We start from the raw sequence: 12,122 nt of genomic DNA, 5'->3' as shown, positions 1-12,122 counted from the left end.
TCCCACCCTCTAACAGTGAGTTTTGTAGCTTGGCCTATCAGTGCTAGAGATGCCTATGGTTGTAGGCCTCAGATTGAAGCTCTCTGGGCTCAATGCATTAGTTCGTTTAATGCTGGGAGGGGGAATTTGGCTGCCATTCGGTTTTCCAAATTTCCTCTACTTGAAGCTTTTTCATTTATTCTCCCTGAGTTTTAAATTCCTCCTTAGAAATTCTACCACAACTTCTCCTAGCCCCAAGAAGGCTTATGCTGGAGGCAATCCACACAGAAGTAATGATTTAATTCACCATCAACCCATTATCTGTAGTAATATACAACTGAAGCAATGAATCCCATTCTAGTGTTGAATGTGTAGTTATTGCAGACAGAAGTATCAGATGTTGTTGTCACAATGTCAAGAAGGCAAGAAAACCTGGATCAACATGTTTAGAAGCTCATCAAAATAGCAAAGGTTAAATTCAGAAAGCCTGAATAAAAGTACATCAGTAGTTTTCAGCAAACCTTGGCAGATATAAGAATTGGATATAAGAATTGGAAAGAATCAATTCCATTCTAAATGATGCATTATATACACACACCAGTTTTGGGGGTTAAAATTTCTTAGATATCAATGAACATATCAGTTACCAATCTTTGGATTATTAATAGATAAAATTCTTTAAGCAACAGAATGTCAGGATTTATGGCATTCTTTAGTCAATATGTCATAAAGAATAAAGTGAAGCTATCCAAGGCTCAAGATCTGCAATCCAAATTGTTAACTTAGAAAGAAATTCTACCGACCGGAATCAAATTTACTCCCAAGGAGTAAATTTATATTCTTATGGCCAAACTGGCTTTTGTCATACGATGGGATTCAAAGCCAATGCCAATAACTTCCACTCAAATTAACTTCCATTTGCCATGGACCAAACCATAATGGTAACATTAACCTGCCAATCAAATACAATCTCAATTAGAGGATGTCCCGCCTAGCTTATCACTCAGAGACCTACCTGCAGCTCCTTCTCTGAATACTTCTGAGGATTTTTGCTTCCTTGGCTCTTCTTCCGAAGCTTCTTTAATTCACCCTGGCATTTCTCTACTCCGTCCCCTTTATTCCTTTGCTCGGTCTGGTACTTCTTTAGTGCAGCCTGAAACATGGAAGATGTGTGGGAGTGCTGAATAGCTGAAATAATAATAGGCTGAAGGCATGGGCATAGATTTCCCCTGTGGGTAATGAGCATAGTTTATATGCTTCCTGCAGGCAGAAAGGTCTCAACCTCACACCTGCTGTAGAGGACATGCTTTGAATGAGGGTGCATTGATTAGAAACAAAAGCTGTCTTCCTTTGGGACATGCCAAGAAAGTATTTCCCACGAGTCCCGGGACTCCAATTCCAATACACAATTCAACTCACAGATCAACTCACAGATCCCACCCCATGACTATGTGAATCTCCTTTAAAAAAACTAAATGAGAATCCCTATGGATTTAATTTAAACCAACAACATCCTTACAAATATGCAATAATTAAAGCATAATTTATTTGAATATAATGATCTTGAATAAATGTTTTTCCCCTTTACAGCACATGTTCCAACACTTATTCCAATGTTCTTGAATAACCACTTAATCCACACCTTGCAAAAACAGATTAAGGCACCTGCCAGTTCTTGCAAACCCATTCCTGCTATAAGCAAATTTTATAGTTTTACTCACTGTCAAGCAGCTGAATTTTGGCAGCTTCATAAATGCCATGTTAATAACTATATAGCTACTAATCCAATTTAACATTCAATAAGAGTTGCTTGGTACTTACGCTTAGATACCGTGAATCTAGCTCTACTTTCTGCTCAAGTTGTGTTAGTAGTTCATTGTGGAAGGACTTCAGCTGAGAAGTGAACCGAACAAGCATAAATATTAATATTAATCATTGGAAGAAAACTATAAATAAAAACAGATCTACATTAAGATACCAAAAAACTATTACATGTGGATGATAATAGAAAAGCAGAGTGGCAGTTAAATATAGTAAAATGAAATAAAGCAATGAAGCAATAATGGATAATTGACATAAAAAGCAATGAACAGTTGTAAGTAACATGATTGAATTCTTCTTTAGAGGACAATTTTTGTAGATATTCTCTAGCTGGAGACTAGTTGATTCAATTCTGTCTTGAAAATAAAGAAGCGTAAGACATAAAAATAAAGTTTCTCATTTCTAGTTAGTAGCTGGAGAGAAGACAGGGAAGTCCAGTAACAGGTAATCTGTTAATGGACTTCCCCACTAGGCTGGGATTCAACATATTTCTATGTAAAACAATCTCTATTTCTTATACTTTTGAATAAAGCTTAATTGGCCACTCTACTTATAGGTCAAGGCATAATTAAGGACATACCATACTTCTCCTAATTCATCAGAAAGCTACTTGAAACCGGTCAGATTTCTTGGACATTTCAAAAGCCAGCAAATGACTTTGCAATTTTGTTTGGCCCACAATTTATTCAATTGAGGTCCCTATTCTTACTTAAAGGACTTGGCAGCTGTTCTACAGCAGATGTGTTTCAATTTCAAATCCATGTGTATCAAAGGCTCTGCTGGCTGCCCCTTGGCCAGGCTCTGCAAAAAGACGAGTTAATAAGAACGCAAGCGCTTACCATCTCTTCTAGCTGGTTTTGAATCTGTCTATGGACTTCAGCCATCTGGAACAGAACATCCCCTGGAAAAAGTAAGACAAGAGAAGAGAGACTAAATAAAAAAAAATCCAAGAGACTGTTCTGTATCCACCTTCTCTCCCCCTCCATCCCAAGTACAGCCTTAGTTAACAGTTCCCTTTGCTGAAACAAGGATAGCTTATTTCAAGGATACATTTAAAGGATCCACTAATTTAGAAGTGAATATACAACATTGGCATCCAGCCAAGAGAACGAAGACAGGAAAAGCAGATATTGATCCTTGATGCCTGGCTGGTGTATTACAATAAACAATGAAAAACATAGTGTAGTATGAAATTGAAGCTGCTCTGACTTGCTCATGATTTACATCTTGGTTTAGTTTACATGTGACTTCAACCAGCGCATGTTTTGCTCAGGCTAGCAGATGGCCATTCCTTTCCAAACACTGCAATAGCTAAAGATCTTGTGCCTTGTGTTTATTGATGAATTCCCAAGAGAGGCAATAAAGGCAACACATTTTTTTGCAAGTTATTTATTCCCTTGGAACCTCTCTTTCAGCTCGTCAAGCAAATGAATTTTCCTAGAGGAGACACAGATTCACATTGGCCTCTCCCCCAGAGAAAAAAAGATATAGAAAGTGAACCCTTTAAAGTTTTGCTAAATAAAGGGCATCTGCCACTGCTCCCTTCCTCAATGTTTCCCATTTATCAGGAGTTATTTGTCACCAGTTGACTTTTAAAGAATAGTGGCTTTTAAAAAAATATTAGGCATGTCTGTTATGGAAATATCTCCAATCTCTGATAATAGCTACTGCTAGCTAATTATATTCCAGTTAAGGAGAAAAAAATGTTTGAAGTAGCAACAGTAGCATAATACCTTTATAAAGCTGCGTACAAGTTATATAAACATTAGAATGATGCAATAAATAGGACAACCGGAAAAACTAGTAAAGATCAAAATGTGCCTCTTGGAATATTCTCTTGGAATTTTTGCAAGTACTTTTATATATACTTTTCCTAAAAATAATATTTTGGTACATAGTTTTCACAGTGCACAAATTTTAAGCATATTGTTCAATTGTAAACAGAATAACAAAATTCCAAACTAGATATATCCACCAATACATTGTTTTATTTCCATTGTGAAGACAATTTTATTCTGTTTCTTTCTAGCATGTTTCCCTGATCTATGAAGATTTAAAATAATTTCCATTTCTTAAAACATTAATTATATTGTATTATCTGACAGATTCATAAATTGTGCCTCCACCTCATACCGGATAGTATTATTATCAGACTAATCTACTGTTTCTCCAATCCTGCTTTTTCTGCGTGTTAAAAAAAGGGGACATTTGTTCCTTGCAATTGTCTTCATCTGTTCTCCAGGATTTCTCAGAAATACAAGGTACAGTCAGATCATCACCAAGTATTTTTAGTGTCCTAGCCCAACAGAGATATAAACACATTCAGAGTGAACAGATATTCCCTGCTGGTATATTTGGTATTCCCAAGGTATGTTGGACGTAGCTCTTAGGCTAAAAGCAGAGCCGATTACAGTAGATACAAGAGTTTAGCTGATTATATTTATGTATTGGTTTAAATTCACCTATCGCCTCCAATTGCTCTGTTTTAAGTGATTCCTTTCCCTCAACTGTGGATGAAGTTCCTTACTTTCATGTGGCCTCTCTTCCCCCACTTTATATAAATTTGGCTGGTCTCATGTAAAAAAACCCAACTAATAGCTAAATAAGTACTTGAAATTGAGTTGCGGTATAATTTGAACTCATTTCTCAGCTTTTGCACAATTAATCAAAAAGGTATGGCTCTCTGTCTTTATTGACTGACTCATCTGAATCACTGGTGGGATTTATAGAAGTTGCTGCAATGAGTTCAGTATTGCTACAGGGCAGATATTGCAATCTTCTTGTGGCTCATCATATTTACCCATGTGGCATACAAAAGGTAGAATCAATTACATAAGTTCTATTATATTGTAGGCTTTATATCCTATGGTGCAAAAACTCTTCTCTTAACAGCAATCTCTAGTCAATCCAATGTTTCCTATGTTGATTTCCTACTTGCTGACATTGGGAAAAAAAGTGTTATTTGGTAACAAGATTCCTGCAGGGCTTCTGTAGTAGAAAATAAGATTGCTTTGTATGCTTTTCCATTGTTTTTTTACTAGGCCTTTTTTCTATTCCCTTTTCTTTTACCTTGTTGATGGCTTGCTATGAGAATATAATAAAACTTAAATTGAATTGGCTATCAATCACAGCTTCTATCAATTATAAGCTTCAACTCTGCTCCTTCATCCTGCTCAGCATAATTATCTAACAAGCGTGTTTTCAGGAAAGACTGAGCCAAAACAGCATTTGAATGGTTCAGCCTTTTTATTATTTCATCTTAGCATTTTGCCATTTTTATTCGCTTCCTTTTATTTTGAACAAATTTGAAGGAGAGCTTTTTGTTGTTCAGTTAGTTTTAGCTTCCTATCACCAACTCTACATTTCTAGATTACATATAGCTAACCTTCCCCAGTGACTTGTCACAATTTCTATTTTCTGTGTGTGTGTATATATGTTTGATTTATTGAGCCTCTTTTGCAGCTACACTGGCGTTTTCTGTTGTTTTCCTCCACCCCCCTTAGAATATTTTAATTGCATTTTTAGTATTTCCTCTTTTAGGAATTCACATCCATCTTGACCTCCTTTTTCTTAAGTTGTCCTGCCGCGAGATGTTGTCCTTGCTTCCTAGTATATTGAAATCTTTTTTCTTTTTTTCTAATAAAAGGGTTTTTTAAATTTTTATTACCATACAGACATTTTCATCATCTCATTTCTCATGTCATTCTTTTACAAAATTTTTACAAATATATTCTATATTTATCTTATTGCTTTATATTGCTTTTTTATCATCCTCTCTTTCTATCTCATAAAGCCCTCCCTTCTTTTTTCCCTTCCCCTTTCTCTTTCTAAACCTACCTCCCCTCCCTCTCTCCTTCTCCTCTTCCTTACTTCCCCTCCTGCCTTTTCTCCTTACTCTCTTCCCTTTCCTCCTCCTCTCTTTCTTCTTCCTCCTAACTCCTCTCTTCCATTCCTCTTCCCTTTGCTGTACTTTCTCCATTTTTCTGGGATGGTGTGAAACCTTTTTTATTGAGGACCCAAGAAGTGTGTTATTCATTTTCCTTTAAAATCAAAAATTCCAGCTATGCATGATCACTTTCTTGCTACAACTAGCTCTTTTACTAATTATAATTATTCAGATAAGTTGTCCCCTCTGGCTAGTAATCAAGGTTTGTTTTTTTTTAAAGGAATTAGTTTATGCTTTATTTTATCATCTGTAGGAGAAACTGGTCCACATGACAAATCTTGAAGTTTCCTGGAGAGACCATATTCAGAAGACTCCTAACAGAAATCAGGAACTTAAAAGTTCCTCTTCAATACAGGTAGTTCTCACTTATTGACTGTCCTGTTCAGTGACTTGTTAAGATGGTACTGAAAAAGGTCTAACAACTGTTCCTCAAACTTGCAGCCATCAGAGCATCCCCACAGTGACATGATTATGTTAAATAAGGTTCAGGAGGGAAGTGTTTTTAATAGGAAAGTGAACACAAGAACAAGGGGACACAATCTGAAGTTAGTTGGGGGAAAGATCAAAAGCAACATGAGAAAATATTACTTTATTGAAAGAGAAGTAGATCCTTGGAACAAACTTCCAGCAGACGTGGTTGGTAAATCCACAGTAACTGAATTTAAACATGCCTGGGATAAACATATATTCATTGTAAGATAAAATACAGGAAATAGTATAAGGGCAGACTAGATGGACCATGTGGTCTTTTTCTGCCGTCAGTCTTCTATGTTTCTATGTTTCTATGATGTAGGCACATTACGACTAGTGAATATTTATAAGTTACAGCATCCCATAGTCACATAGTGATCACGTACAATAGTTATACCATCCCACCATCACCCGATCCCCATTTGCAACCTTGATAGTCAGTGTCTGACAAAGTCAGTGGCGAAGCTAGCAGGAAGTCAAAAGTTGTTGGTTATATAATGTTGCACAAAGTAACCCATTGTGATTTGTTTAATAACCATAATGGAACTGACATCATAAGAATGGCATACTCCTGTGACATTTCACTTAACAACTACATTGCTAAGTGATTTGAACTATGGTTGGTAAGTGATTAGCAACATTGGTTGGGAATTTGAACTGTGGTTGGTAAGTGAGGACGATCTTTACTTCTTCCTGTTTCTTTGAAAGATCTGCAATTTGTTTTTGAAAAGCCTCATCAATTTTTTTTCCTTGGTTGCTTAGATGATGATAGACATCAGCTTCAGTATTGCTTTTATTTATGCCAGACTTATTTAACCTAGTTGCCCTTTTGAGTTTTACTAACTTTTATTTTACATTGCATTTCTTCTTCCTTTTCTATTTTTCTCTCTTCCCCCTGAATACATTTTTCAGCTATGGGAATCATCCCATTAGGTCACCCCTGCATTTATTAAATTATGTAAGATGAATTGGAAGAATTATTAGGCAGACTTAATTAGGTGAGACTAACAGCAAGGAATCTGTGCCTCTTCAGATGTTACTTAACCATAATTCCCATGCTCCACCCAGCATGGTTAAGAAACTGCAGAGAAAGATTAACTTACTGCTCAACTACATTTGGAGGGCCACTAATTTCCAACCCTGAATGTTTAATGCGGGAAAAGGTGGAAAGTTGCAGTTAAAGATGAGCTAGAGAACAAGAGCTAATGTCCAGGGCATGTAGGGCATGTCAAATTTTTTCAATTTTCAATTTTCAAACTTTAGGAAACTCAAAAGGTGTGACATGTAATTAAACCCAGAATTTATGTTACTAAATGACACAGTTAAATGAGTTTTGCCCCATTGTATGACCTTGCTTGCTACAGTTATATCACTACAGTTATATCACTGCAGTTGTTAAGTAATAACCTGGTTTATTTATTTATTATTTATTTATTTATTGGATTTTTATGCCGCCCCTCTCCTAAGACTTGAGGCAGCTTACAACATATGGAAAAAACAGTACAATACAATAATATCAATCCAATTAAATTAAAATACAAAGCAATCTAAAATCCCTGATTAAATTAAAAATCAATCACACCCATTCGTACAACAATCATACGATCATTCATTGGCCAGGTGTTAAGATCTAATCGGCCTCAGCCTGACGCCATAAACGAGTCTTAAGACTCTTAAGAAAAGCAAGGAAGGTGGGGGCAGTACGAATATCTGGGGCGAGCTGATTCCAGAGGGCCGGGGCCCCCACAGAGAAGGCTCTTCTCCTAGGCCCCAACAAGTGACATTGTCTACTTGACAGCATCTGGAGAAGGCTGACTCTGTGGGACCTAACCGGTCGCTGGGACTCATGTGGCAGAAGGCGGTCCCAGAGGTAGTTTGGTCCGATGCCATGTAGGGCTTTATAGGTCATAACCAACACTTTGAATTGAGTCCGGAAACCAATTGGCAGCCAATGCCGACTGCAGAGTGTTGGAGAGACACGGGCATGGCTGCACTCTGCACAATTTGCAGTTTCTGAACATTCTTCAAGGGTAGCCCCCTGTTGTGGTTGTTAAGTGAATTTGGCTTCCCCATTGACTTTGCTTGTCAGAAGTTTGGGAAAGGTGATCACATGATCCTGGGACAATGTAACTATGAATAAATATGAACCAGTGGCTAAGCATCTGGATTTTAATCATGTGAACATGGAGATGCTGCAACAGATCTGAGTGTGAAAAATAGCCATAGGTCACTTTTTTCAGTGCTGTTGTTACTTCAAACTGCCTTTAAATGAATGGTTGTAAGTTGAGGACTACCTGTACTGAGTAAACAGATAAAAAGTCTTTGAGGGGAATTGCCAGAGGTTTATTTCTTCAAAACTACCAACAACAATTTCTGATTACTATACTCACAGGGAACTCTACAGTTCTGTTGTCTACATGAAGCACCTAATTAGATCCCCATTTTGGAAATGTGCATATCATACTTTTATAAATATTCTGCATCCATGTGTTTTTTGTTATTGTTTTTGAGGCAATTTATATTGTTGGATTATTCTCTCTCTCTCTCTCTCTCACACACACACACACACACACACACACAGAGAGAGAGAGAGTTTTCTGAGGCTTTCCCAATTGTGGCTGTATTCTTGTTAGAACTGAGAAAAGATAATCTAGGTAAATCAGGGCCAACATTTGGATCACAAGACCAAAATGATCACTACTAAATTAATGCCTCATTCAATCCATTGTAGAAAAGTGGAAAGGATTGATTTTGGGTAGGTTTCTTACATATTTGCCTGTAAAAAGAGAGAGAATCCAAACTAGAAAGTATTGTTTTTCTGTGTCATGATATATGTGAGTATATGCATACTTTTTATTTATCTATTTTGTCATGTTTATTATGTAGTGTATATTGGTGGTGGGAACCCTTTGAGAGCTGTATGCTACAAAATTTCATCTTAAGGCATGCCAATCAGTGCACATTTAAAGTGATGATAAAGTCATTCTAATCAATTTTAAAGAGAATTACTCTATTTTTCTCAGGGAATGGCTTCAGCAGATGGACAGGAACCTCCCCCTCCTTTTCCTCCAGACTTTTCCTCTCTTTTGTTTATATCACAAGATTCTAAACATTTCCTACCTCTAGACTAGCACCATGACAAAGCCTGCGAGCCAACAGGCCTCCAGTTTCAAATCTAATCTCCATCACAGATTTACCAGATTGTCTATTGTCAAGCTTTTACTTCCTTTCAACTCTTCCTTGCAAGATGAAATATGAAACCACCACCACTTTGATCACTAAAGAAAGTTTGTTAACTGATATTTAAAGTACAGCTAGCAACAATAGGCAGCACAAAACTGCAGATGAGCCACAGAGACAGTTTCCCACTTGTTCATCAGATTTATTTATTTAGAGGGTTACAAATACAAAGAGATATTTATTATTTATTTATTTAATTGGATTTGTATGCCGCCCCTCTCTGAGGACTCAGGGTGGCTCGCAGCATATACAAAAACAGAACAATAATATAAATCCAATTAATACTACATTAAACACAACCATTACATTCAATTAAAAGAAAGTAAAACCTATCAAACCAATCATTCAACACTCGTACTTAAAACATTCATTGATCTGGGAGAAGATCTAAAAGTCCCAAGCCTGGCGGCCAAGATGAGTTTTTAAGCTATTTCGGAAGGCGAGGAGGGTGGGGGCAGTGGGATATGACGTATGAGATTTATTTATTTTATTTATTTATTCAATTTTTATGCCACCCTTCTCCTTAGACTCAGGGTGGCTTACAACATGTTAGCAATAGCACTTTTTAACAGAGCCAGCATATTGCCCCCACAATCCGGGTCCTCATTTTACCCACCTCGGAAGGATGGAAGGCTGAGTCAACCTTGAGCCGGTGATGAGATTTGAACCGCTGACCTTCAGATCTATAGTCAGCTTCAGTGGCCTGCAGTACAGCACTCTACCTGCTGCACCACCCCGGCTATAGATGCAATAACAAGCAACTACCCCCTTTCCCCAAAGCCTGGGAAAACAACCAAGTCTTCAGCAGTTTGAGGAAAGTCACAAGGGTGGGAGCAGCAGGAAACTCTGTTGGACCACAAACAGGGCTTCCAACTCCCAGCTCCTCTAAACTGTCCCAATAGGATACCACAGTCAATGACATCAATGCGATCAAGGAGCCCCACGATGGATGCCCCACAGCCGGCGCTACTGGTGCGGTCCCAGTGACTGGTGCGGGCGGGTACACGGGTTCTAGATTTGGCTTCTGCGCATGCTCAGGAAGCAAAATCTTGCACGAGGATGTCCACGTCCGCGAGAATTCACCAATTTCCAGCAATTTCTTTGCTTCTTTCTTTGCAAGTGCGGAAGCAAAGAATGCTGAAAATCGGTGAAATCTCATGCGTGCGAGATTTGCATGAGATTTCAATTCCTGCAGATGTGCAGAAGCTGAATCTCATGCCGGCGTACATGTGCACGTGTCGGGGAATCCAGTAAGTAGAATCCATCACTGGTTTGGCTCTAATCAGCAGGTGACCAAGTTCACAAGTGGAGAATCATGTCTACTTCCTTTGGAGTCACAGAGTCAACCTCCCTTCATTATAATATTATACTGTACATTGCTCTAAAGCTGAAGGAACTGCAAAAAAAAGGTCCGGTTTAACAAAACAAAACAGCATGTGCTTTTTCAATAGTTTCCAAGAGTAAAGACAGAAATAGCATTATTAGTATAAAACTCAAGAGCATTTGTGTATGCAAAACAATTCGAATCTGAAATACCTCAAATTCAAAATGTCTCGCTTTCAACTCAGAACAGCTTTTTCAGACTTCAAATCCACCATTTCAATCATCTGGGAAGTGTTTTGAGCTAGAAATAGCTTTGGAAACCTTTCCATAATTATCAAAACAGTCTGCTTCAAATTTGAAACAACTGTTTCAAACTTGAACCAGGCTATTTCAGAATTGTAGCTACTCAAAATTCAAAACATTTTGTCCAGTCCTGTTTAAGATGCTACTGCCTCTCTTCTGACATTAGACAATTCAGGGGAATGCTAGAAACGTTCACTATGACCCTTATGCCTTTGAGATTATGCAAAATCCTGCAGCAAAAAAACTATGGGAACTTTATCACTCTCTACCCAATGCATCTCAACAAATCTGGTCAGCCTTCGTATACACACCAGTATAGCCATCATTCTTTTCTCCAACACCCTTGTGAATTATGCATGCTCCCTAAGTTTTTGAAGAATCCACTGGAGTTGTGCAGCCATTAGGTTTAAATAATATATTATAAATCATATACAATGCTTATGGATTATAAATATATAAATGTGTAAGTATTGTGATCCCACTGCATAGAGTGCTGGTGAGACCACATTTGGAAGACTGTGTTCAGTTCTGGAGACCTCACCTACAAAAAGATATTGACAAAATTGAACGGGTCCAAAGACGGGCTACAAAAATGGTGGAAGGTCTTAAGCATAAAATGTATCAGGAAAGACGTAATGAACTCAATCTGTATAATCTGGAGGACAGAAGGGAAAGGGGGGACATGATCGAAACATTTAATATGTTAAAGGTTTAAATAAGGTTCAGGAGGGAAGTGTTTTTAATAGAAAAGTGAACACAAGAACAAGGGGACACAATCTGAAGTTAGTTGGGGGAAAGATCAAAAGCAAGATGAGAAAATGTTATTTTACTGAAAGAGTAGTAGATCCTTGGAACAAACTTCCAGCAGACGTGGTTGGTAAATCCACAGTAACTGAATTTAAACATGCCTGGGATAAACATATGTCCATCCTAAGATAAAATACAGGAAATAGTACAAGGGCAGACTAGATGGATGATGAGGTCTTTTTCTGCTGTTAATCTTCTATGTTTCTAGTATAATTTATTATTTATACAACTT

At 37.6% G+C, this 12,122-nt stretch overlaps 1 protein-coding gene across 2 annotated transcripts in view; it reads right to left on the bottom strand.

Annotated features, from left to right (window-relative positions):
* BAIAP2 (BAR/IMD domain containing adaptor protein 2) overlaps window positions 1-12,122 on the bottom strand; it is a 196,009-nt gene that overhangs the window by 83,940 nt on the left and 99,947 nt on the right. For both annotated transcript variants that reach the window (XM_070740211.1, XM_070740210.1), the window contains exons 4-6: window positions 2,640-2,701; window positions 1,801-1,872; window positions 995-1,132 (exon numbers count right to left, since the gene is read on the bottom strand). In XM_070740211.1, coding sequence (XP_070596312.1) covers window positions 995-1,132; window positions 1,801-1,872; window positions 2,640-2,701 — 272 coding nt within the window. The remainder of the gene's footprint in view (window positions 1-994; window positions 1,133-1,800; window positions 1,873-2,639; window positions 2,702-12,122) is intronic.

Source organism: Erythrolamprus reginae, chromosome 2 (assembly GCF_031021105.1).
Source record: "Erythrolamprus reginae isolate rEryReg1 chromosome 2, rEryReg1.hap1, whole genome shotgun sequence".
Taxonomy (NCBI): domain Eukaryota; kingdom Metazoa; phylum Chordata; class Lepidosauria; order Squamata; family Dipsadidae; genus Erythrolamprus; species Erythrolamprus reginae.
This window is presented reverse-complemented; position numbering and strand designations above follow the sequence as displayed.